The sequence below is a fragment of the Nanorana parkeri genome, unplaced genomic scaffold (assembly GCF_000935625.1).
Source record: "Nanorana parkeri isolate BGI_ZX_2015 unplaced genomic scaffold, ASM93562v1 scaffold3181, whole genome shotgun sequence".
Classification (NCBI taxonomy): Eukaryota; Metazoa; Chordata; class Amphibia; order Anura; family Dicroglossidae; genus Nanorana; species Nanorana parkeri.
This window is the reverse complement of record NW_017309449.1, coordinates 22,211-43,567: the sequence shown is the minus strand read 5'-3', so window position 1 is coordinate 43,567 and position 21,357 is coordinate 22,211. Positions and strand designations below refer to the sequence as shown.

General features: G+C 41.6%; 1 protein-coding gene across 1 annotated transcript in view; it reads left to right on the top strand.

Annotated features, from left to right (window-relative positions):
• GFM2 (G elongation factor mitochondrial 2) overlaps nt 1-21,357 on the top strand; it is a 34,790-nt gene that overhangs the window by 11,698 nt on the left and 1,735 nt on the right. The window contains exons 4-19 of the mRNA XM_018574713.1: nt 112-209; nt 387-512; nt 2,119-2,207; nt 3,164-3,252; nt 3,880-3,940; nt 4,712-4,897; nt 7,167-7,247; nt 7,755-7,903; nt 9,086-9,226; nt 9,815-9,914; nt 14,242-14,425; nt 14,540-14,616; nt 16,031-16,169; nt 16,518-16,691; nt 18,757-18,872; nt 20,502-20,684. Coding sequence (XP_018430215.1) covers nt 112-209; nt 387-512; nt 2,119-2,207; nt 3,164-3,252; nt 3,880-3,940; nt 4,712-4,897; nt 7,167-7,247; nt 7,755-7,903; nt 9,086-9,226; nt 9,815-9,914; nt 14,242-14,425; nt 14,540-14,616; nt 16,031-16,169; nt 16,518-16,691; nt 18,757-18,872; nt 20,502-20,684 — 1,993 coding nt within the window. The remainder of the gene's footprint in view (nt 1-111; nt 210-386; nt 513-2,118; nt 2,208-3,163; nt 3,253-3,879; nt 3,941-4,711; nt 4,898-7,166; nt 7,248-7,754; nt 7,904-9,085; nt 9,227-9,814; nt 9,915-14,241; nt 14,426-14,539; nt 14,617-16,030; nt 16,170-16,517; nt 16,692-18,756; nt 18,873-20,501; nt 20,685-21,357) is intronic.

Below are 21,357 nucleotides of genomic sequence, written 5' to 3'. Positions count from 1 at the left end.
GGAAATAAGAGTTGAAAAAAAAAAAAAAAAACGTCTTTTTTTTTTTTTTTTTTCTGTATAAGGGTTACAGATGCACTTTATCTTTTTAATTCTACCATTTGTTTCATATAGGATCAGAAACATAGGAATCATGGCTCATATTGATGCCGGGAAAACCACAACTACTGAGAGAATGTTGTATTATTCTGGATACATTCGAGCACTGGGAGGTGAGGGACATTTATTATAAGGCGCTATAAATTGTTGATACTGCAAATCGTATTTTACCTAAAGCTCTGTCTTTATTTTACAGCAACCTTCATTTTTTTTACAAAAGCGTGTTCAGTGTTTTTGTGAAACCCTGGAGCTTAGCCAGTGGTCTTATTAATTAGACTGTTTTGTTGCAGATGTTGATGATGGGGATACAGTGACAGACTACATGGCACAGGAAAGAGAGCGTGGGATCACTATTCAATCAGCAGCTGTCACATTGGACTGGAATGGGCACAGGATCAATTTGATTGACACACCAGGTAATCTTGCGGTATTTTTAAGGCTGGAGTCGCACCACGTGCATTGCATTCAGGGCGTTGATGCTTTAGTTGACATGCACTGACATATAATATTGTGGTTTCTGCTGTGGAAACAAATGCACATTAAAAGAAAATCAATACAGTTAAAATCATATTTTGCTCACTTTAACTTGTGTCGTGGTGCATTCCAGAATGTTGCACTGTGTTTAAATGCAGCATTCCATTTTCATCCAGCGCACATCAACACAGTGTGTTGATGGGAACTGGGCCTATTGGAAACAATGGATTTCAGCTTGTCATTGCATTGGGCCCAACGCAGCTTAATAGACATGGTGTGAATCTGCCCTTGAAGAAATATTCCTTCAGGAGAGTACTGTTAGCAACAGCTCCAGACTCAAAGAAAATGCAGAGCTTTCAGATGACAAGCATGTCTGCAATGTCTGTTAATATTAATATTATTATTATTATACTATACAAAATACCAACCACACCTTCTCTAATATAGTTCTATCCATTTCCCTGCATTTTAGTAGCACAGTTGAAACCATAGATAAAAGGCATAGATCAATCAAATAGGTAAACATAGGAAGCCTGCCACAAGAGGGGTTTAGCGGACGCCATTGCTGACATCCTTTTGAAATTTTACGTTGCAGTATGGTCTCTGGCTATGAGATCTCATGGGTTGCTGTTCAGTAATAAGCATGAAATCAGGAAAAATCATAGTCAAGTTAAAACTCCTGATGTGCATATTTTGGCAGAGTTAGTGAAATTACTGAAGCCACGGGCTCCGCATGGCAACCAAACATTAACAAAGTATTCAACCCTAAAACTTTTTTCAATAATGACTCCAGATCAAACAAATATACATTGCCCAGTAAAGCATTGCTTTACTTTTTTGCCCAAATACATACAATCATGTTTCTGAACAGCTGCTTCCAAGTCTCTCCGCTTCATTGAACTTCCTGTCCAGTACTAGGTAACAAAGGACAGAGCAGACTCCAGCAACTGTTCATCTACTAGCTTGGGGAAGGGAGGAGAAGAGCGGGGGAGTAGCTTGATTTGCACACAGCTTACTAGCGCTCTCAAGGGTGACTGCACAGCACTGTGCTTGAGAAAGGAGTCACCCTAAGGGCTTGTTCACACCATGCCTGGACCAGAACAGTTTTTGTCCACACGTGAAATGGATCCCAATGTATTCTGCTTTGGTATTTCTGGGCTCTGTTCACACCAGTGAAAAAAGTGCTGCACTATTTTTTCTGGTCTGAAACGCATTAGAACGCATGTAAACACATAAAATGCTTGCAAATGCACAGGACTCCACCTGAAAGCCAATTTTAAGCTAAAAATAGCCCCATCAAAAAATGCATCAAAAATGAACTGCGTTTGCAGATCTGGTCTGTACATGGTGTGAACAAGCCCTAAAACAGGATATCAGGACCAGTGCTCAGGGGACCAGCTGATTCTGCAGGAAACTAAAACTTTTAAACATCAATGACTTTAATATCACTTTAAGCATTCTTGGAAGAAGAGACCAGTGCCAGCAGCTTACATGCATCTGTCAGGATAGGTGTTTTTAAGCACTTTTGCTTGCTTTGCCTTCTTGCAGGACATGTGGATTTCACTGTAGAGGTGGAACGTTCGCTGAGGGTGCTGGATGGAGCCGTTGCTGTGTTTGATGCTTCAGCTGGTGTAGAGGTAAGAGAATTATGGAACTTACCTGCTTGTTTTATCTTTCATGTACATCGGTTTCTCAATATATAGGCGACCCTCATGTATATTTTGAGCAAGTACCAGCAGCTTGCCATCTTGAAATCACAATGTTCCATTTCACAACCTTCCTCGTGACTACCTAGATTGAGAGATTGATGCTCCTATCTACCAGGGAACTGGCTCCTGCCTCTGCTGTATAGTGTCCGAGCAGAGGAAAGCATTGCAGTGTAGACTTTGTTTCTGGGTCATCTATGTTGGATTTCCTGAAGTTTGTAAACCATATTGTTTGGTTCCATGAATTTACAGGCACTGAGATCTCTAATGTGAAGGCAAGGCTGTGCCTGAGATCAGGTCTTGGAGTGCTGGAGGTGCTTGTTTTCAAAAAAGCAGAAAATTCTCTGGGGGCTCCTAATTGAGTTGCAGGTGCAGGGCTTTCCTAAGGCTGGAGCAGCCTCCCATAGTCTCTAGGTGGTGGTAATGGAGCTTACACAAGTGCAAATAGAGGCCATGCCCTTTACTACTGACTCTGCATTGGAAATAACTAAGACCCCTGGCCTGGCTGTGCTGCCTGGATGGCTAGCTGAACAGAATGACTAATCCTTTGGTTGTTAAAATCGACTACATACATGCTATACAAATGTTCAGGTCCTTTTGGCCTGTGTAATGTTAAATCTAAAAATCTCCAGGTAAAAGTGCATTTCTAAAATACCTTGGCATCATTTTATATGCATGAAACCATTTGTCTATGTTCTCTGCTGTCCTTGGTGGCTCAAGAATGGCCCTGCATGTTTTCTTGATGACACAGATCTCTCTTCTATAAAATGATATGAAGCAAGGCACCCATGTAGTTAGCTGATGATTGGATGGTAGGAATTTGCATCAAAGCTGCAAAATAGATGCAGCAGCTGCAGCTTAGACTATCCAATGTTTTTACTTTGCAGGCTCAAACCCTGACTGTGTGGCGACAAGCAGACAAACATTCTGTGCCAAGAATATGTTTTCTGAATAAGATGGACAAAGCTAATGCCAGGTACTTCATACAAGTATGTGTTTTCGGTCAACTGGATTGTATTTACATCTTGTCTGTGGTTTTACAGTTTGTTTTCTTTTAAAGTGTTGTAATTTTACCTGTCAACGTGTCCAGTCCTCTCGTGTACCTTTCTTCTGCCTAAATGATAAAAGCCACACCTTGAAGAATGCACCTTTCCACACTGCCGCTCACTGAAATTGTTCCTCCCATGCAGTGTCCACATTTTTCTTACCTTTTGTGGGTTTTGGGGACCTCAAGCAGATATAAACCTCTTCTACCTTTTTTATTCCTAAAATTTTTAATTAATTGATAATTTATGATCAATGAGTTATTTTTTATATCTTTGGAAGAGTTCATATCTAGGGATAGGATCCTCAAGGACGCATATAATAGGTTTTTTATATGTGAGCCATTTCTGTTATATTTCCTTACAGTTTAATTTGCTTATTGACCTACCACCGCAGTGTTAGTACAGGACCGCTTCGCATATGCTGGTATCACTTATTAGCTTATATGAGAGGGGACTTTTGGTTTAGCTTTTGGTTAGCGGTGTGTTGATTTCTCTTATGTTATATCTGGCTACAATAAAGGTGGTTATATTAAATAAAATATATATTTCTTTCTTAGTTTTTCCTACTCTGTTGAAAGCATCAAACAAAAACTTAAAGCCAACCCTTTGCTGTTGCAGGTAAGTTGGTGACGCATCATTTCTCTTTTGTGGAATATATCATAATTTGCATTGGCAAATTATTCTAACAGAATTGTATTAAATGTGCTACTTTTTTCATCTTCTGCTCTTAGATTCTTCAATTTTTTTTCCCTCCAAGTTCTCATCTTCTGACTTTAAAAGGAAACTATAGTTTGTTTATTTTAGAGGGCTAAACATAATCCATTTTTACCCAATAAAGGCCCTCGGCTCATTTACTTGGATCAGAATATTCCTGTATTATCCCTTTTGTTGTTCTAACTCTGCAAATCAATATTAAATCATCCAATTCTGGATGAATAGTCTGATCTAAGTAAATGAGCTGACTGCCTTTACTGGGTAAAGATGGATGCAGACAGTCACCAGTGTTAACATCGATAATCAGTTTGAATAAATATTGTTACATAGTCAGGTTGAAAAAAGTCATACGTCCATCGAGTTCAACCTAAATTGATTATCGATGTTAACACTGGTGACTGTCTGCATCCAAGTGCGGACACCTGGACCCGTACGGATGTGCAAGTTCGGGTGTGCGTATGACAGCATACAACCACGTCCTCCCATAGGGAAGAACAGGCTGCTGCATGCAATCACATGCAGCACCTGTCCCTCCCGGGATCAGCCGGTTTTACGGGCGTGCATGCCGCACGGTTGTATACGCCCCGTCTGAATGAGGCCTACATCTAAACATTTACGAAATAAAGAAAAATAACATATCTTTTCATTATGTAATAATCACTTTCTTGTGCTAAGCTTCCTATAGGGGAGGGCAAATCATTCCAAGGTCTGGTGGATTTATTGAGTATGGAGTCAATCTGCTGGAGCGTGCGATCCAGTGAGGATGGTGGGAGAGTATTTGAGAGGAAACCTCTGAAAGACATAAAGGACAAGGATCTGCTGAACTCTGCCACAGAAGCAAGAAATGCCTTACTAGAACAAGTAAAGTTTTAAAGTAAATACTCAACTGGAGATAGCAATTGTAGGTGTAAGTTTTAGATACCGTGTTTCCCCGAAAGTAAGACCTACCCCGAAAATAAGACCTAGCGCTATCTTCGGGGATTTCTGTAATATAAGACCTACACCGAAAATAAGACCTAGTTCGGTGGTAGGTCTTATATTACAGACATCCCTGAAGATATCGCTAGGTCTTACCTTCTGGGTAGCTGCACATGTAATTAAATTTTACATGTGAAGACCGGCCGCAGCTCCCTCCCATCCCCTCGCCCGCCCACCTACCCGCACGCCCAACTATCTGTGGCTCTCTGGATGGCATCAGAGCGGAGAGGCAGCTCCCTCCCGCCCCCCTGCAGACACGCCCCCCGGCTGCACGCATGCCCGCCCCCTCATCTGTTTCTCTAATGGTTCAGAGCGGAGACACAGCTCCCTCCCGCCCCCTGCCAGCCACGGCCGCACGCATGCCCGCCCACCTGTTTGTGGCTTCCTGGACGGCAGAGCGGACAGCTGCAGCCAGGTAAGACATCACCCGAAAATAAGACCTAGTGTCTTTTTTCGTGAAAAAAAATAAATAAGACACTGTCTTATTTTCGGGGAAACACGGTAGTTCGTCTTAGCATATGTGACATTCCAGTACTGACACGAGAGCCTGTGGGGAATTTGAAATGAAATAACATAAATATAATTCCATTTAACTTATCACTGAAGGTATTGGTGATACATTTGTTTCTTGCTTCTTATTCTTAGTTAGAAAATGTATTTCTCGTTGCTTTTCATAATTTTATGCCCACTGCAACATTTTAGTTTGACCTATTTTTACATTTTCAAAGTATGATCAAATGTACAGAGCAAAGAGATCCCCAATACAACAAAACAGTTACATTCATTCTTAGGTAAAACATAGTCTAATAAGGGTCACTAGCTTTCATGGTCTTTAAAGTGTACGTAAACTCAAAAACAAAAATGTAATATATAGTAACTTACCAGTCCATAGATGTGGTGACTGCATTCATTTTCTCTTTTCAGGTTTTTTTTTAACTTTTATTTTCACCTGGTGATCCTGCAAATAATACATTTCCTGACTGTTTGTGGCTACACTAATTTTTACACTGTGTCTATGGAAGGCTGGACTTCAAGCATGTCTGGCTTTTTCATTTCTATTACATGGTGGGTTGATGGGTTTAGTAGGCTGTTGTTGGTGTTTTCTCTTCAGCTTACAGGAAGTGACAAGGACAGCGTTTTTGGAAAGATTAACGGGTATTTTGTGTATTTGCATCTCCTGAAAAGGAAACGTATGCAGCCTCCACATCTAAGGACTCATTAGTTGTAATTTATTGCATTCTGTTTTTCGGTTTAGATACGGTTTAGGTAGTGCGTTTCTTGTTCCAATAATAATTGCAGACACTCCGGAAAGGAGAGATGGTCATTGTATCCAGGCAGACCAAAAGCACACAAACGCGCTCAGCACATCTGACTTCTCAAGGTAAAATTAATTTTTGTACAGCTGCAATGTAGGGTTTGTTAGAGATCTGTGACATGAGAGAGGGAGCAATAAGGAGCTTAAATAAAGAACCTCAATGCACAGGTTTTGTTAGATGGAGTAGCAAAAGGAACAGCAAAGGTCTGTTTATCCCAACCAAACAGAGAAAGCATCCATGTGTAGAAGTCCCTATCATTATGTCTGATGTTATCACATTTTAGATTAAAAGAGAACTATGGGGTAAGTGGTTTTTTTCCTCATAGTTCTCTTAAGGGTCACGGGAGGACATATACTAGCGTCCTCCCGTGACCCAAAGCTCAGTATATAGCGAGCTACAGCTCACGGTATACTGAGACTGCCGTAGCCGAGACAGATCCCGACAATGCTGTAGAGATCCAAACAGCTGCGTGAGAGACAGAGCCAGCTGTGCCCGCCCCCTCCCCCATCCGCTCCTCCAATCAGCACTTGGAGGATCAGAGAGGAGGGGGGGAATCCCCGCGGGGAGCCGTGACTGACAGTCACCACTCTGCAGGGACATGATCGAGAAGTGATCAAGCGACGGTATAGGTTCGCTCACTTCCCGATCTATTGAGCCGACGTGAGTGATTTTCACTCACCTCATAGTTCTCCTTTTTAATCTATTCTGGATTTGTCTATATAACAAAGTACATGGCACAGCAGATGTAAAGAGAGGTTGTTTGTATTGTATGTTGTTCTTTCATGGGCATTTACATTCCAATAGTCAAATTTGGCCATTTTCTTTTCTATATGCAGATGGCTGATCTGGATGATGAGTTTGCTTCACTGATGCTGGAAGAGTACAGTGGGGATTTAAATGTTATACCTCTGGAAAAGGTAACTTGTGTTCATCTTATTAAGCTGCTAACTATTGATGAAATACCTTCAATGACTTGTTCCACAGGAACTGGGAAATTACTTTGGTTGTGTACACACCTAATTCAGCTTTGGATATAATGTACCCTACCTACTTAAAGAATATAAACTGGGATAACTGGTACCTACAAGCTATGCGGCGCAATGAGTAATCGGTCGATGCAGTGGCTAATATGTCTTATTTTTTCTTTCTCTGTCAAAAACATATACAGCTTATACATACAAAAAACAATAAAAAGAATAGAATAATTGTATGAAAATGTTATTAGCTACTGAACCACCAGTGCTTGTGAAATTAGGCCTAGGAATAATCTATCATTACATCATTTTCATTAAATGTTGTTTAGAAAGATGACCCATCCAACTAATTAAATGTGTGTGGATCCTTTTGTTAGAAGTCATATGATTTGTATAACAGTGAAGGTATTGAAATGACTTGGCTTGGCTAACACCCCGTGTATTGTACAGTTACAGTCTGCGGTACGGAGGATCACTCTAGCTCGCTCTGCGGTTCCAGTGCTTTGTGGCAGTTCCCTAAAGAATAAAGGAGTCCAACCTCTTCTGGATGCAATCACTTCATATTTACCTTCTCCAGATGACTGTCCTCATGACTTCATGTATGTATGAATTAAGTTAGATTTTTGCTATACTGTAAATTGCATATACAACAGCAGGTTCAGCAGCTTGAAATGAACTTTTGATGGTTTGAACTTTATCAGGCTGGCCAAATCCGAAATAGATGATATTGGTAAGCATAGTTTTAGTACCAGAGCTAAGTTAAAACAAAAAAACACATGAGGTTTGGCCTGAAAAGGTTGTGTGAGAAGTCAACAGAAGTAGTGATATAATTATTTTGCCTAGAGAAGAGAATTGAACAAGTGGATTTTATGTTCTGGGGATGCAGGCGTTCAGGCCCAGAGTGCAGACCACCCAAGTAAGACGTCCATTTTTAAACACTGTGAGGGAGTAACAGCTTTGGTTTGGTGTTATAGGAACTGGTGGAGATACAGGATGCTGCCACTGGAGACAGGGAAAACCAGAGAATTATGCCACCCACCAGATTGCCTTCCCAATCTAGAATATCATTTTGGGTACAGTGGGCTGTCTTCAAAAGCTTGAACACCTTAGTTCTCAGCTTTTGTAACACAGGGGAACCATTAAAATAAGTTTTGGTTATCGGGGAACCCTCGGCAATAGCTCTATATAGCTATAGCTAACAGTGCATTACAGTGCTGGTCATTCGGAATAAAGCTTTTTGCATTGGTGGTCAGTGAAAAGAATGCCTTCCCCCCCTTACAGATAGATACAAATATTGCTGGTGTCAGTAGTTACATTTGCGAGTAGCAGAACCTGGTCAAGGTTCCCCTAGCAACATCTGTAGAAACCCTATAGTTCCACTAAGCCCCTGGTTGAGAGAGGTTGCCTTAAAGGGTAAGTTCACTATGCAATATTTTGTAGAGGAGGTGAAGTGAGTATATTGTATAACCTAATAGTCATTGATTCCCATAGTGGACAAGCACTTCCACCTTCTGCTGGCTATAATGTAATAATGGGGGTTGGCTTAAACATGTTTAGATGCTGTTGTCATCCAGCTGTACAACGACAACATCTTATCCTGTTTCCCATAGCCATGTGGTAGGTTTTCTCCCAGTTGGTTCTGAAATAGGCTGTCAGACATGTAGTATAGGGTACAATAATTTCTAGGTTATAGGAGGATGAGCACTATAAAAAAGTCACTGCACAAAGGCTTACTTTCAAATAGAAGTATGGTTACATGATGTGTACAATTCCTTTTCAAGGTCTTGGTACAAGGATGACCTGTGTGCTCTGGCATTCAAGGTTGTACATGACAAGCAGCGTGGACCCTTGGTCTTTGTCCGGATATACTCGGGAATGATGAAGTCTCAGTCTGCAGTATATAACATCAACAAAAACTGCATGTACGTATTACTACCTATAAGAACATGCTGAATTGCTAAAGTATATCCGCTGCATCATTGGGTGGAGAAAGTGCTTAGAAGCACTGAGCGTAGTTGTGAATGGCAGTGTATGTATTCTTTTAACGAATTCTTAACTTACACAATTCAAAAATGCTAATCATTGCATAATGCGAATATGGTTAGCTTTACATTTTGAGAAAAATAATATGAATCATCAATATATTTGTTTTACCAATGTAATGCTAACTAAATGGCAGCTTTAAAAAGAAACTGTCTTCCTGTTGCCCATGAAAAAGGCACGTGGCTGCTTTACTACCTTGATTGACAAACTCTGTCCCAAAATCATCCAACTTTCACTTCTGAAAAGTGACTCTATTTTTATATAAAACTCCAGTAAACAAAGGGAGCAGCAATCTGCAATGAAGTATGCTAATACCTTGTATTGTTTATAGTGGGTAGCAGTTTAAAATGTATATGTGTTACAAATTCTTGCACTGTATGAATGTTTATATGGAGAGGAGGGTTTTTAAATAGACAGATGGCTGTTCTTCCATAAATTTTCATTTACGTATTTTTTGCATTATTTAGGGAAAGGATGAGCCGATTGCTGCTGCCATTTGCCGATCAGCAAGTTGAAATCTCTTCTTTGTCTGCTGGCAATATTGCTTTAACTGTTGGATTAAAACAGGTATACAAGAATGCCATTTAAACAATTCCACTTGAAATCTATTCACTTTAGCTCAAACTCCCTCTGTGTCTATTTAGTTAGATGCAGAAAAAAGTATTTGGCTGCCCAGACTGGGGAGTTCTAAAGGCTCTGGTCCTCCTTTCATCATCAAAATTTTGGACTTATCATCACACCCCACCGCTAGGATTCCGGTCAATGGCCTTCTTTCTGCTCTGCTGCCCATATATAATGGGACCCACCAAGGTTGCCCACTATCTCCACTTATGTGTAAGTGTGTGTGTGTGTGTGTGTGTGTGTGTATATATATTAGAGCTGCAGCTAACGATTATTTTCAAAATCGATTAGTTAGCCGATTATTAAGTTCGATTAATCGGTTAATCGGATAAAAAAAATGAAATAAATTGTAAAAAAAGGCTCCAGTGATGGACTACTAGTTTGTATTGAGAGTGTAGTCCATCACAGGAGCAAGCTTGGAGCGGTGGAAGTAAAAAAGAAAACAAAAGTGTGGCTTGCAATATAGTGAATGAAAAGTGTCAAATTATACAGCAATGACTGCAGAATGGCACCGGCTATAGAGGACTACAAAACCCAGCAATAGTACATTATACAGCAAAATGCAGAATACCACCAGCTATAGAGGAATACAACAAATCCCAGCAATAGTACATTATAGCTGGTGGTATTCTGCATTGCGCTGTATAATGTACTATTGCTGAGTTTTGTAGTCCTCTATAGCTAGTGATATTCAGCATTGCACCACTGTATAATGTATTCCTGGGATTTGTTGTACTCTTCTATAGCTGGTGGTATTCCGCATTGCGCTGTATAATGCATTATTGCTGGGATTTGTAGTCTTATATATATATATATCAATCACATACTGTATATCCCAGCTATGGCGCACTTACGCAATGCTCTAATAGCAAATTGTTGTATCAAGAGCATTACGATAAGGGACAAGCACCACAAATTAAGTCTTTTTGCAAATAATTTGCTTCTCTGTATTCCTAATCCGAGAAATGCCCTTCCCTCCTCACTAGGAGAACTTGAGCAGTTTGGCCACTTTAGCAACTTTCAGATAAATGCCATGAAGACAATGTGCCTGGACATTTCCCTTTCGGTGTACGGCCGTGTGTTCCTGCAAACCATCTTACCCTTAGGATGGACATCTCACTCAATCAAGTAATTGGGGGTCAACATCACCGCGAATACAGATAAGACTTTCGACCGTAATTTCACACCTTTTGCTAGTGTCCACCCAACGCAGGCTGGAGACCTGGGTTACTAAGCATGCCTGGCTGAGTGGGATGGCCTTCTACAAGATGTACATACAACCTTGTTACCTTTATCTGTATCAAACGCTGCCTATCAGGATTTCATACTTTTCATAGTCTGAGGTCATCCCTGATCTCTATCTCTGAGCTAGTTTTCTATTGTGCTAAAGACATGACACTACCACATATAAACTCTATTACTCAGTGACTATATTAAGTCATATTATGGATTGTTTTTTCCATGCCCACACTGAATAATGGGTATCCATTGAACTGCACACTACCCCGTTAAATTTTTTCCTTGGATTTGGCCCTCCCACTGCCCACCTCCTCATTCTTTACCTCCCCTTGTCACTTAATTCTCGAGCTGGCAGGTGGCTTCATTATATGCAATTCAAACTCTTTCACACACACCTTGGATCCATGGAACAAGTATTCAGAGGTCTGACTCCATTTGAAGAGCTGTGTTTAAACAATTCAGACTGTACTCTCAACCCTATATCAGACTGGGTCCCCTATGGCAACTAAAGGCCTCCTCTGCAGGCAGGGCCTTAATCCTTAGCCACGGGAGGTCACCAACAGCCCCACAGGTCCAGGAGTGGGTACATGAACTCAATCACCTTATGTAGACAGAGGAACTAACAGCCCACTTACATGGGTGCTACTTGAATGATCTTTCTTCTTTCCCACAGCTTCAGTATTTTTTATGACCTACGTATCACTTCCATTACGAACAGCAAGGTTTTTCTTTCCTTCTACCCCCTAAGTTCCCTTTATGCCTTGTGTCTGGTTGTGTGCGAGTAGTAGCAGGGGTGACCAAATCACCACTGGGGTTATAAACTTTGAATGTAACTGACCAACACTTAGCTGAACTCTGAATGCAATATTCAACATGCTTTGTACTATATGATATTATTAATATCTAGATATGTAACTACTACCCTTCTGTGGGGAATGGGCATGCCTCTCACCCAGATACACTTTCCTGTGTATTTATGTGAAAATTGTAATAAACTTTATTCTTTAAAAAAAATGGGTATACAAAAATATAGATTTACTTTCACAACTCTGTGCTCTAAAAAGCCACAATTACCTTTTTGACTTGAGACTGGTAATATAGCTGCCATTAAAACAGACCTTTCATAAAGACATACAAGAGCATAACCGAGGAATATAAAATAAAAAGTGCCTTTCACTGTAAGCTGGAATATCCTTATGAATGACTCCTCACAGTTGGTGTGGTCATTACTAACCTTAGATGTACACATTAGCAATTGGCAGACCGAAGGTGTGCAATTATTCGGGTCAGGAAAATATGAATGTTTACCACCATGTAGAGCTAGCAGGTAGGGGCTCAGCATGTGGGGTAAAGGAACAGGTTCACTTAATTTCCCCCCTCCCAAGCAGCAATGCATTTATCTTCCCTTCACTCCCGGGCTGTTCTGTTTAGCCACTGGGATTGAAAAGCGGAAGCCCTCCATCAGCTCAAACGTGCTCTCCTTCTTCCATGTGACTGTTATGTCTTTCACTAGGCCAGTGGTTCTCAACCTTTCTAGGGCCGGGACCCCTTGGTAACATTTGCCAAGTTGTGGTGACCCCCAACGGTAAAATTTAGGGATGACGCGGCTGCTGCAGCTACATCTGGCGGCGTGGTGGGAGAAAGAACATTGCTGCGCTAGGAGTGGGCTGAGGAGGACTCTCGCCTAGCACAGCAGAAATCACACAGCGACCCACAGGTTGAGAACCACTGGCGTACGCCGTCAGAATAAAAACAAAAAAACACCATAGGAATGCATAGCTAGATTCCTATCGGCTATTTCACTTTGCAATAGCTAATAGCAAACTAGCAATTGCACCCGCCCTCTGCTGCTGTCAATCACTAGAAGAGGACCTGATGGAGAACTTCAGGTCCCCCTCTGCTGATTGGCAGCAGCAGAGGGTGGGTGCAATAGATAGGCGGCCCCCGATGTCAGGAAAAAAAAAAGTTTGCAGGGAAAGGTTTACTCTGCTCGATCGAGCAGAGTAAACCTTTCCTGGAGAAAGTGTTTTTTTCTCTCCCGGGCGGACGGCAGGCGCTATCTAATAGCGGGAGACTCCCGGGCGACCCCTGGCAAATCGTCATTCGACCCCCGACGGGTTTGCGACCCACAGGTTGAGAACCGCTGCACTAGGCACTTGTGTCCTGACGGACAACTTCCGGTCCCCCCCTGCTGATTGGCAGCAGCAGAGGGTGGGTGCAATAGATAGGCGGCCCCCGATGTCAGGAAAAAAAAAAGTTTGCAGGGAAAGGTTTACTCTGCTCGATCGAGCAGAGTAAACCTTTCCTGGAGAAAGTGTTTTTTTCTCTCCCGGGCGGACGGCAGGCGCTATCTAATAGCGGGAGACTCCCGGGCGACCCCTGGCAAATCGTCATTCGACCCCCGACGGGTTTGCGACCCACAGGTTGAGAACCGCTGCACTAGGCACTTGTGCTGTTTCACATGCAAGGAACGGAAGAATCATGCTCACTATCACAGAAGTAGCGGGTATTTTTCTTCACTCTAAGCAGACATACAGACAGGGAAGCAGAGAAGAGGATAGTATGTGCTGTTGCGGAAATGGAAGTTAAGTGAGCTTATTGCTTTGCTCTGCATGAATTATTCTCCTGTGTATGCACATGCATGCACTATAAGTCTCTTAAATGCATAGTGTAAGATTACAGCTCAGGGTGGAAATGCACAGGAATCGGAGCTTAAATGTACGTCACTTAGTCATTAAAGTACAGGTGTACCTTCATACTGCAATTCCTGTACAGGTTCCCCTATCCCACCCCTATCTATTATACCCAATGTCAAACCTCTGACACAGTGCATATCTGTCTGTTACACTGGCTTACCATATGCAGTGCCGGGCAGTTTTTACTTCTGGTTTTCTCCAAGCCCCTATGCTGTTGTGTGCAGACACAACTACATCCTGCAGAGATTTGTTTTTTTCTTATATGTGTATATAATAGTATATAATATTTTATAGTTATCTGTTAAGAAATAATCAGTTGCTTGACTTTGTTCTGTTAGACTGCAACTGGAGACACCATTGTGTCTTCTAAATCATCAGCAGCAGCTGCCTCTCGCAGGGCTGGGAGAGCAGAAGACAAGATGGATAAGAAGCCTGAAGAGGATCTGGTATTGGCAGGTGTGGAGATACCCGAACCAGTCTTCTTTTGTACAATTGAACCCCCCTCTGTGGCCAAACAGACAGGTACTTCTAAACTAGTAAAACACTGGATCTGATTTTAAAATTCACAAAAATGAAAAGGGTGAAGAGCACTGTCTTGACTTGTGTTTCAGCATCGTTTTGTTTGTTTGTACCCAGATTTGGAAAATGCTCTGAAGTGTCTGCAGCTGGAGGATCCAAGCTTAAAAGTGAAGATAGATCCTGACTCAGGACAAGTGAGAATGCATTTTTATACAAGTTTTGGTTTCCTAAAATATTTTCTCAAGTGAAAGGCTCTTTAAAAATGTTATTCAATAACACACCATCTAGTCTGTGAACCAGATTGTGGCAACTGATAGCTTTAGGCTCCATTCACACCTATATATGTTAGATTAGGGATCCCTGTCAATAACTTGCGATTTCCTGCAGCAGTAATCCCTAAACTGCCATTTACAAGCGGCAGCTGTCGCCCATTCCAGTTATTGATTGGGTGACCGCCGCTGCATTCGAACGCCGACACAGTATGTGATCTGATTACTCGTGGTTAGGAATCAATCGCTATCCCTTGGAAGCACGATCGATGCGTCCAAAGATAGTGATTAATTCCTAACTGCAGGTAATTGTATCACATACGATTACATGTGGTGTGCTGGCATTCAAAGGCAGGGTCCGTCACCCAATCAAATTGAATTGGTGTCAGCTGCCGCTTCTAAATGGCAGATTAGGGATTCCTGCTGCAGGAAGTCGCAAGTTCCTGACACAGGAATCCCTAATCGCACCTAAACATATAAGTGGGAATTGGGCCTTAGGAATGACATGCTAGGAGGGTCTGAAGAAAATAAAACTGCACAAAGAGAAGCATTCGCTTCCAAGGATTGTGAAAAATCTGTGGAGGTTTGAAGTGAAGAACGACTTTTCGATATTATTGCTATTGGGTTCAAAATATTTTACACCAGGTAGCACTTCCCACAGAAACCTTAAATCTTTGACATGTCTATTCTACAGAAGGTAAAACATGGCTGATAATGAAAGTGGTGCCACTTTGTAGTTATTTCTACTGTCTTCCTTTTATGTAAAGCCTAATTGAACCTTTAGTTTTAAATGGCTAGGAACTTTCCTGGTGCATCAAAATAAAAGGTAGAAAGTCGGAGTAGAAGAGCCTGGCAGCATCTGCAGAGAAGGACCCTTGCTCTCTGTTAAAGCTGTGGTCCTATAGCAGAGGTCTGACATGTCTCCTGCGAAGTCAGAGCCAGAATCGGCAGAGTGCATGAACTTTATTGATGGCAAAGCTTTAGGTCTGACTCACCTAGGGGGCATGTTGGACCTCTGCAGAGATGCTACTGTTTTCCTTACTCTGCAGCTGCTGGCAGGGCACAGGCTTTTCTACTGTAACTAACTGTAAGGCATTGAACACCTTTCATTTTGAGGCACATGGAATGTATTTACCTGATTATAAACTGGAGGTTCAGTTGGGCTTTAATGTGATGAAAGAATTCGGAATGTTTACCAGCTCTTCTTATTTTTTTTGAAAAGTTCTGTTTGGAAACGCCAGGTTTTGATACTACACTGCATTTTTCTTCTTACGTCTTCTACGCAGTATTCACATAATAGAATGCATGTCCCTTTTCTTCTTTTTTACAATGTTTTCAGATGATCCTATGTGGAATGGGAGAATTGCACATTGAGATCATTCATGATCGTATCCGACGCGAGTACGGCCTGGAGACCTATCTGGGACCCCTTCAGATTGCATACAGGGAAACTATACTGAGTGCTTCCCAAGCATCAGGTACTGTTCCATAGGCTCCTACATTTTCTCATGAGAGGTTTGCAACCATATTTCTCGTTAGTCAATTAGCATCAAAGCCAACCTTTCAGTCATGCTGATCATAATAGTAGTAACCAGAACAATGGCATCATTTTCCCATGTGGCCTTTCCTGTATATGAGTAGATCTGTTTGCTCTTGAAAACGGTTTTCAGCATATCTGCCGGATGATCATTAGCAGAATTAGCTTAATGATCTGCTGATATGGATTCAATTGATAATTTTATAACGAGCAGGCAGATTCCTGAATGCGAGGCCTCAATTCTCTTTCTGTGTACAACTGATGGTAATAGTCTTTTCTGTCATTTTAGAAATCTTGGATAGAACAATAAGTGATAGCCGACACCAGGTGACAGCTGAGGTGCAGGTGAAACCCTTGACTGATGGTTGCCCAGTTATTGAATACTCTGAGAGTCTTCGGAAGAGTTTATTGAACGACTATAAGGAGGCAATAGAAAACGGTATTCGAAGTGCTTATCTAACGGGTGAGAGAAGGTGCAGTATTGTATTAATAGAGATGCATTGATGTGCTTGTTCTTAAACCATGTGTAGTAAAAAAACAGCCCTCTGAGTTCCCAACCTCACATAGATAGTGTGGATATTGAGGTGGAATGTAATACTGTGCTCTGGTTTTCTGCAAACTAACTTGCTAATGCTGATCCAAAAGCTTCAATGCTTTCACCCTATCAGTCACTGATCCAAGAGAAATATTATGAGTTCTGACAAAGTGCTTTCTTGCTTTGGGTCAGTGATTCCTGTCCCTACAGCTGCTTTTAATCTCCCTGTTGCAACTTGGAGCTTACACTGGACTGAGGTCTCTCTTACCGTCCCTGTGTAAGGGGGGCTGGTGTCTGAGCGACCAATCAACAAGCAATTTTCGCCATCACGTGGGAGGAATTTGAGCGCGTGACATGCTACCTCATACCAAGCATTATGTCACTTTGTTCCCAAAACAAAGGAAATGGAATTCAAAGCAGCTGCAGGGACCATCATTATCTACTTCCCATCCAGAGCAATTTCTTTATTTTTGCACACACGCAATAAAATCAGAATTTTTGGTTCGAAAACAGCTTAAAACACCCACACACTGATATATTTAGTGAAAGCAGAGGCCCTATACCGTAGAAGGAAAAAAAATGCTAGTTGTAATTTTTTATGCGCAAATGTTTAGCAAACCCAATATGTTTTTTAAATAAAATACACTAAAATGAGTATTGGTGCACAGAAACAAAATATAATATCCAATGTTTGTAAAATAGAAAAGATGGGGCTGTGTCGGGTAAATAGATACCAAGCATGTCAAGCATTAAAATTGCATGCGCCTGCTAAGTGGTATAAAACTACAGCACCCAAAATTGCCCATAGGCAAAGCTTTAAAAGCCTTTTTAATCAATAATGTAGATTTAACAGTGAATGATGGCCCTAGAATTATTGTTTTCACTCTGACGTTTGTGGCGATATGTAACATAGGTGGCACAATCGTTTTCGTATATAGGAGTACTTGACACGTGTTTGTGTTTCTGCATGTACGTAGGGGCCAGTGTTTATTATATGTGAGCTTTATTTTTTACACTTTACTTTATTGCTATGACATAGGGAGCTAACAAGCCCCATTTGTAATAGCAGATACAGTGAACGGTCCTCTTAATAGAGACATTAAGGGTCTATTAGAAGTGATGAAATGCATGTTTCATTGATCAGAGGGGAGATCAGACACTGGTGGTGCTGATCTCCCTCTGATCGAGGCGCAGAGACCTGCTGTGTCAGTACCGGACCCACATGGGGGACAGCAGATAGCTGGCACCTGGGAAGAAGGGAGCAGACACTCCCCTTCCGCATACAACACTTGTAAGTTGCATCCAGACGCTGGCTGTGAGAAACTGTGCTGCAGCAGCCATGATCTTGGTATAACCACTTCAAGACCGCATTATTTATTAATGTATTGCAGCCCTGAAGTGGTTAAAGTGAACCTGTCATTTTGACCAGAAATCTAATACTGGTCCTCCTGTATGTGACACTGCCCTCCAGGAATGTTTCAATGGAAAAGATGATCTGCCTTTTAGTAGGAGCAGACATCAGACAGCAGTGCCCAGGGAGGACATTGATTGTTGCTGTAAGTTTCCATTATTACATTAAATTTGGAAAACCCCTATAACGCTTTTTTTTTGTCTTTTGTAATTATTTATTTAATTATATACAAATAAAGACAAACCAGAGAACAGACATTCTATCCATCTGTGATGTGCTCAGTGCAAGCAAGTCCTAGAAGCGGCATACATGTGGCTGTCCCAGTAGTTTAACAATCCACTATTCCCACAAATATGCTCCCCACAGTTCTACAATGAGTAAGACAAAAAGCACTTTGCTGTGCAAAAAAGGGCAAAATGATGAAAGTATTGGGCAGTTTAATCACTGAGGTGTTAATTGTTCTTATTAATTAAGACTTGACTGTTAAGGGGTCTGTAAAGCGGATCAGCACATCCTTTGCTGATGTATTCATGTTCTATTATTAGTAATACTAATAACTGATATGTTCTCATTTTTGCCCAGGTCCTCTACTTGGTTCACCTTTGGAGGATGTTGGGGTCACGGTGCACTCAATAAATGTACTACCTGGCACCTCTGTGACGATGGTGTCTGCCTGTGTTTCACGCTGCATGCAAAAGGTAGATGTCTTACATGAGAATGATAGTAGACAAAGGACTGTTACTAGGCTGAGGCACACACTGTCCGTGTCACCATCCAAGTTCATATGATGACGTTGTAGAGACTTCTTGTTGCATCTCCAGAAACTGAAGGGAAATCTTCTCAATGGGACACAAGCAGCAAAAGTAAACTTAAAAAGTGTTAACCCTTCCCTACACTCTTCCATAGGCTAAAAAGATATTTGGCTATAAATACATTTTAAAGCCACACTCTGGGCAAAATGGACATTTACACACTGCACTGGATGTGGAAATTATCATTAAAAAAAGCTGTGTGTTATGTGCAGAGGACCACTGCAAAGTATAAATATCTAACCTTGCCGCATACCGTCCCCTCCACGCAACGCCGAGCTTCTAGGCACTGAAGAGTGAGAGATTCAACCCAAGCTGTACAGTGCGCTCATCACATTACCCGTCCCCTCTTCACTATCCTCCATTTAAAAAAAAAAAAAAAATACAGTGACGAGGAGGAGGAGGATGGGCGGGGATGTGACATCATCTCTCCTCCTCCTGTCACAGAATGTCTTGTATTCTTTAAAAAAATACAAGACATTTTCTGAATGGAGGATAGTGACAAGGGGGCTGGTGATGTGATCAGAGCACTGTACAGCTTGGGTCACATCTCTCCCTCAAGTCCCTGAAAGCTGGGCATTGTGTGTAGGGGACAGCATGCTGCAAGGTAAGATTTGTATACTTTGCAGCCTCCCTCTGCACATAGCACCTAGCTTTATACACCCAGTGTGGTGTGTACAGTATACTTCTGTGTCTTTAAGGTTGCAAGAGTACTGATTGAAAACCAAGTAAACGCTACATTCTAAAGTTCAGAGAAATCTCACTGCTGCATCCTCATCACAGAGATCCCACAGGTGCAGGCAGAACAAGTGCGTGTTCACCTTCAATCAATTAGGTCAAAAAATAGCCGCACACCTCTGGATCTTCAAATAGTAAATCCAATATTTATTTGTAATCCAAAAGTGCAAACCACAGACATGCTCCCCAATACAACAAGAGTCCTCGTGAGGTCTACGATTAAGCCTAATCGGTGAAACGCGTAAGAGGAATCTTGCTGTATTGGGGAGCATGTCTGGTATGCATTTTGGATCAAATAAATATTGGATGTACTATTTGAAGATCCGGCGGTGTGTGGCTATTTTTTGAGCTGAAATGCTACATTCTGCTTAATTACATCGCAACGTACATTGTTACATTTCTTAGCAAAAAAAATCTGGCCAAGGAAGATTCTACCTAGACCTATCGCTCATCAGCAGGCACAATATCAGCGGTCTGAGGGCTACAAGATGAAGAGCCATGTTAATCTCTGGGCTTATAAGGATGAGCAGTGGATAAGTGGACATTGTGGTTCAGGCATTGTTCTGTATCCAGTATTAGACTAGTGTGTAGAAATCACTGATCTCAGTCCATACTTTGTCTGTATGTAGAGCCACTTCTATACATTTACCATGAGCAAAATGTCTAACATGTATCATTGGCATATTTAGGTCAGATTACGTTGGGTTAGATTATTGGTTCATGTTTCCCAAAAGTATTTTACATAAATATTTGTTTCTAATTTGTACAATTTTTGTGTAGGCCTTGAAGAAGGCAGAAAAACAGATACTGGAACCGCTAATGAGACTGGAGATCACGATGGGTGAAGAGTACCTGGGCACTGTACTGGGGGATTTGGCACAGAGGAGAGGCCATGTTCAGGAGATCCAAAGTCGCTTGGATAATAAAGTAATACTAGCATTGGTTCCACTTGCAGAACTCATGGTAAGACCTCCACTGTAGATTCAGCCTTCTGATGCCCCAGACAAGTACTGTGATTACAGGAACAAGTAAAAAGTGTGCTTACAAAGACCATTAAAGTCTTGATTGTTGTACACAATGTTTTCTAAACACAATCTTAACATTTGCAGATAAAGCAATTGCTGGTAGCATGCTTAGCAGTTTTGAAGCCCAGTTGATGTTTTTAATATCCCAGTAGACACTTTTTTTTATGAGTTCTTGCCCCAATATGACAATCGCAGAGAATGACATACAGATGAATGGATGTGCTGTAAAATGGGCTTATATCTATGGTACAAGACTATAACAATTTTCTAAATGACCAGTGTCTGTTTAAGGGGCTGGCATCTATACGTTTCATCCTGTCATTATATCTTCAGAGTGGCCACTTTATTAGGTGTACCTGACACAAGTGGCCATACTGGCAACTACGTAGAATAAAGCACGCGCACATGGTCAGGAGGTGGAGGTGATTATTAACCGCTTGCCGTCCACCCGTTGTGAAAAAACGGTCGGACGGCAGACTCACACGGGCGGTTTGCTGTCATCAGAAGGCATTTTTTTCCTGCGCGCCCGGGCAGAAAAAACTCGCCCGTTCTTTACAGCTGTTTCACATACAACCGATCAGCGGCTCTATAGCAGCCGATCGGTTGTGATT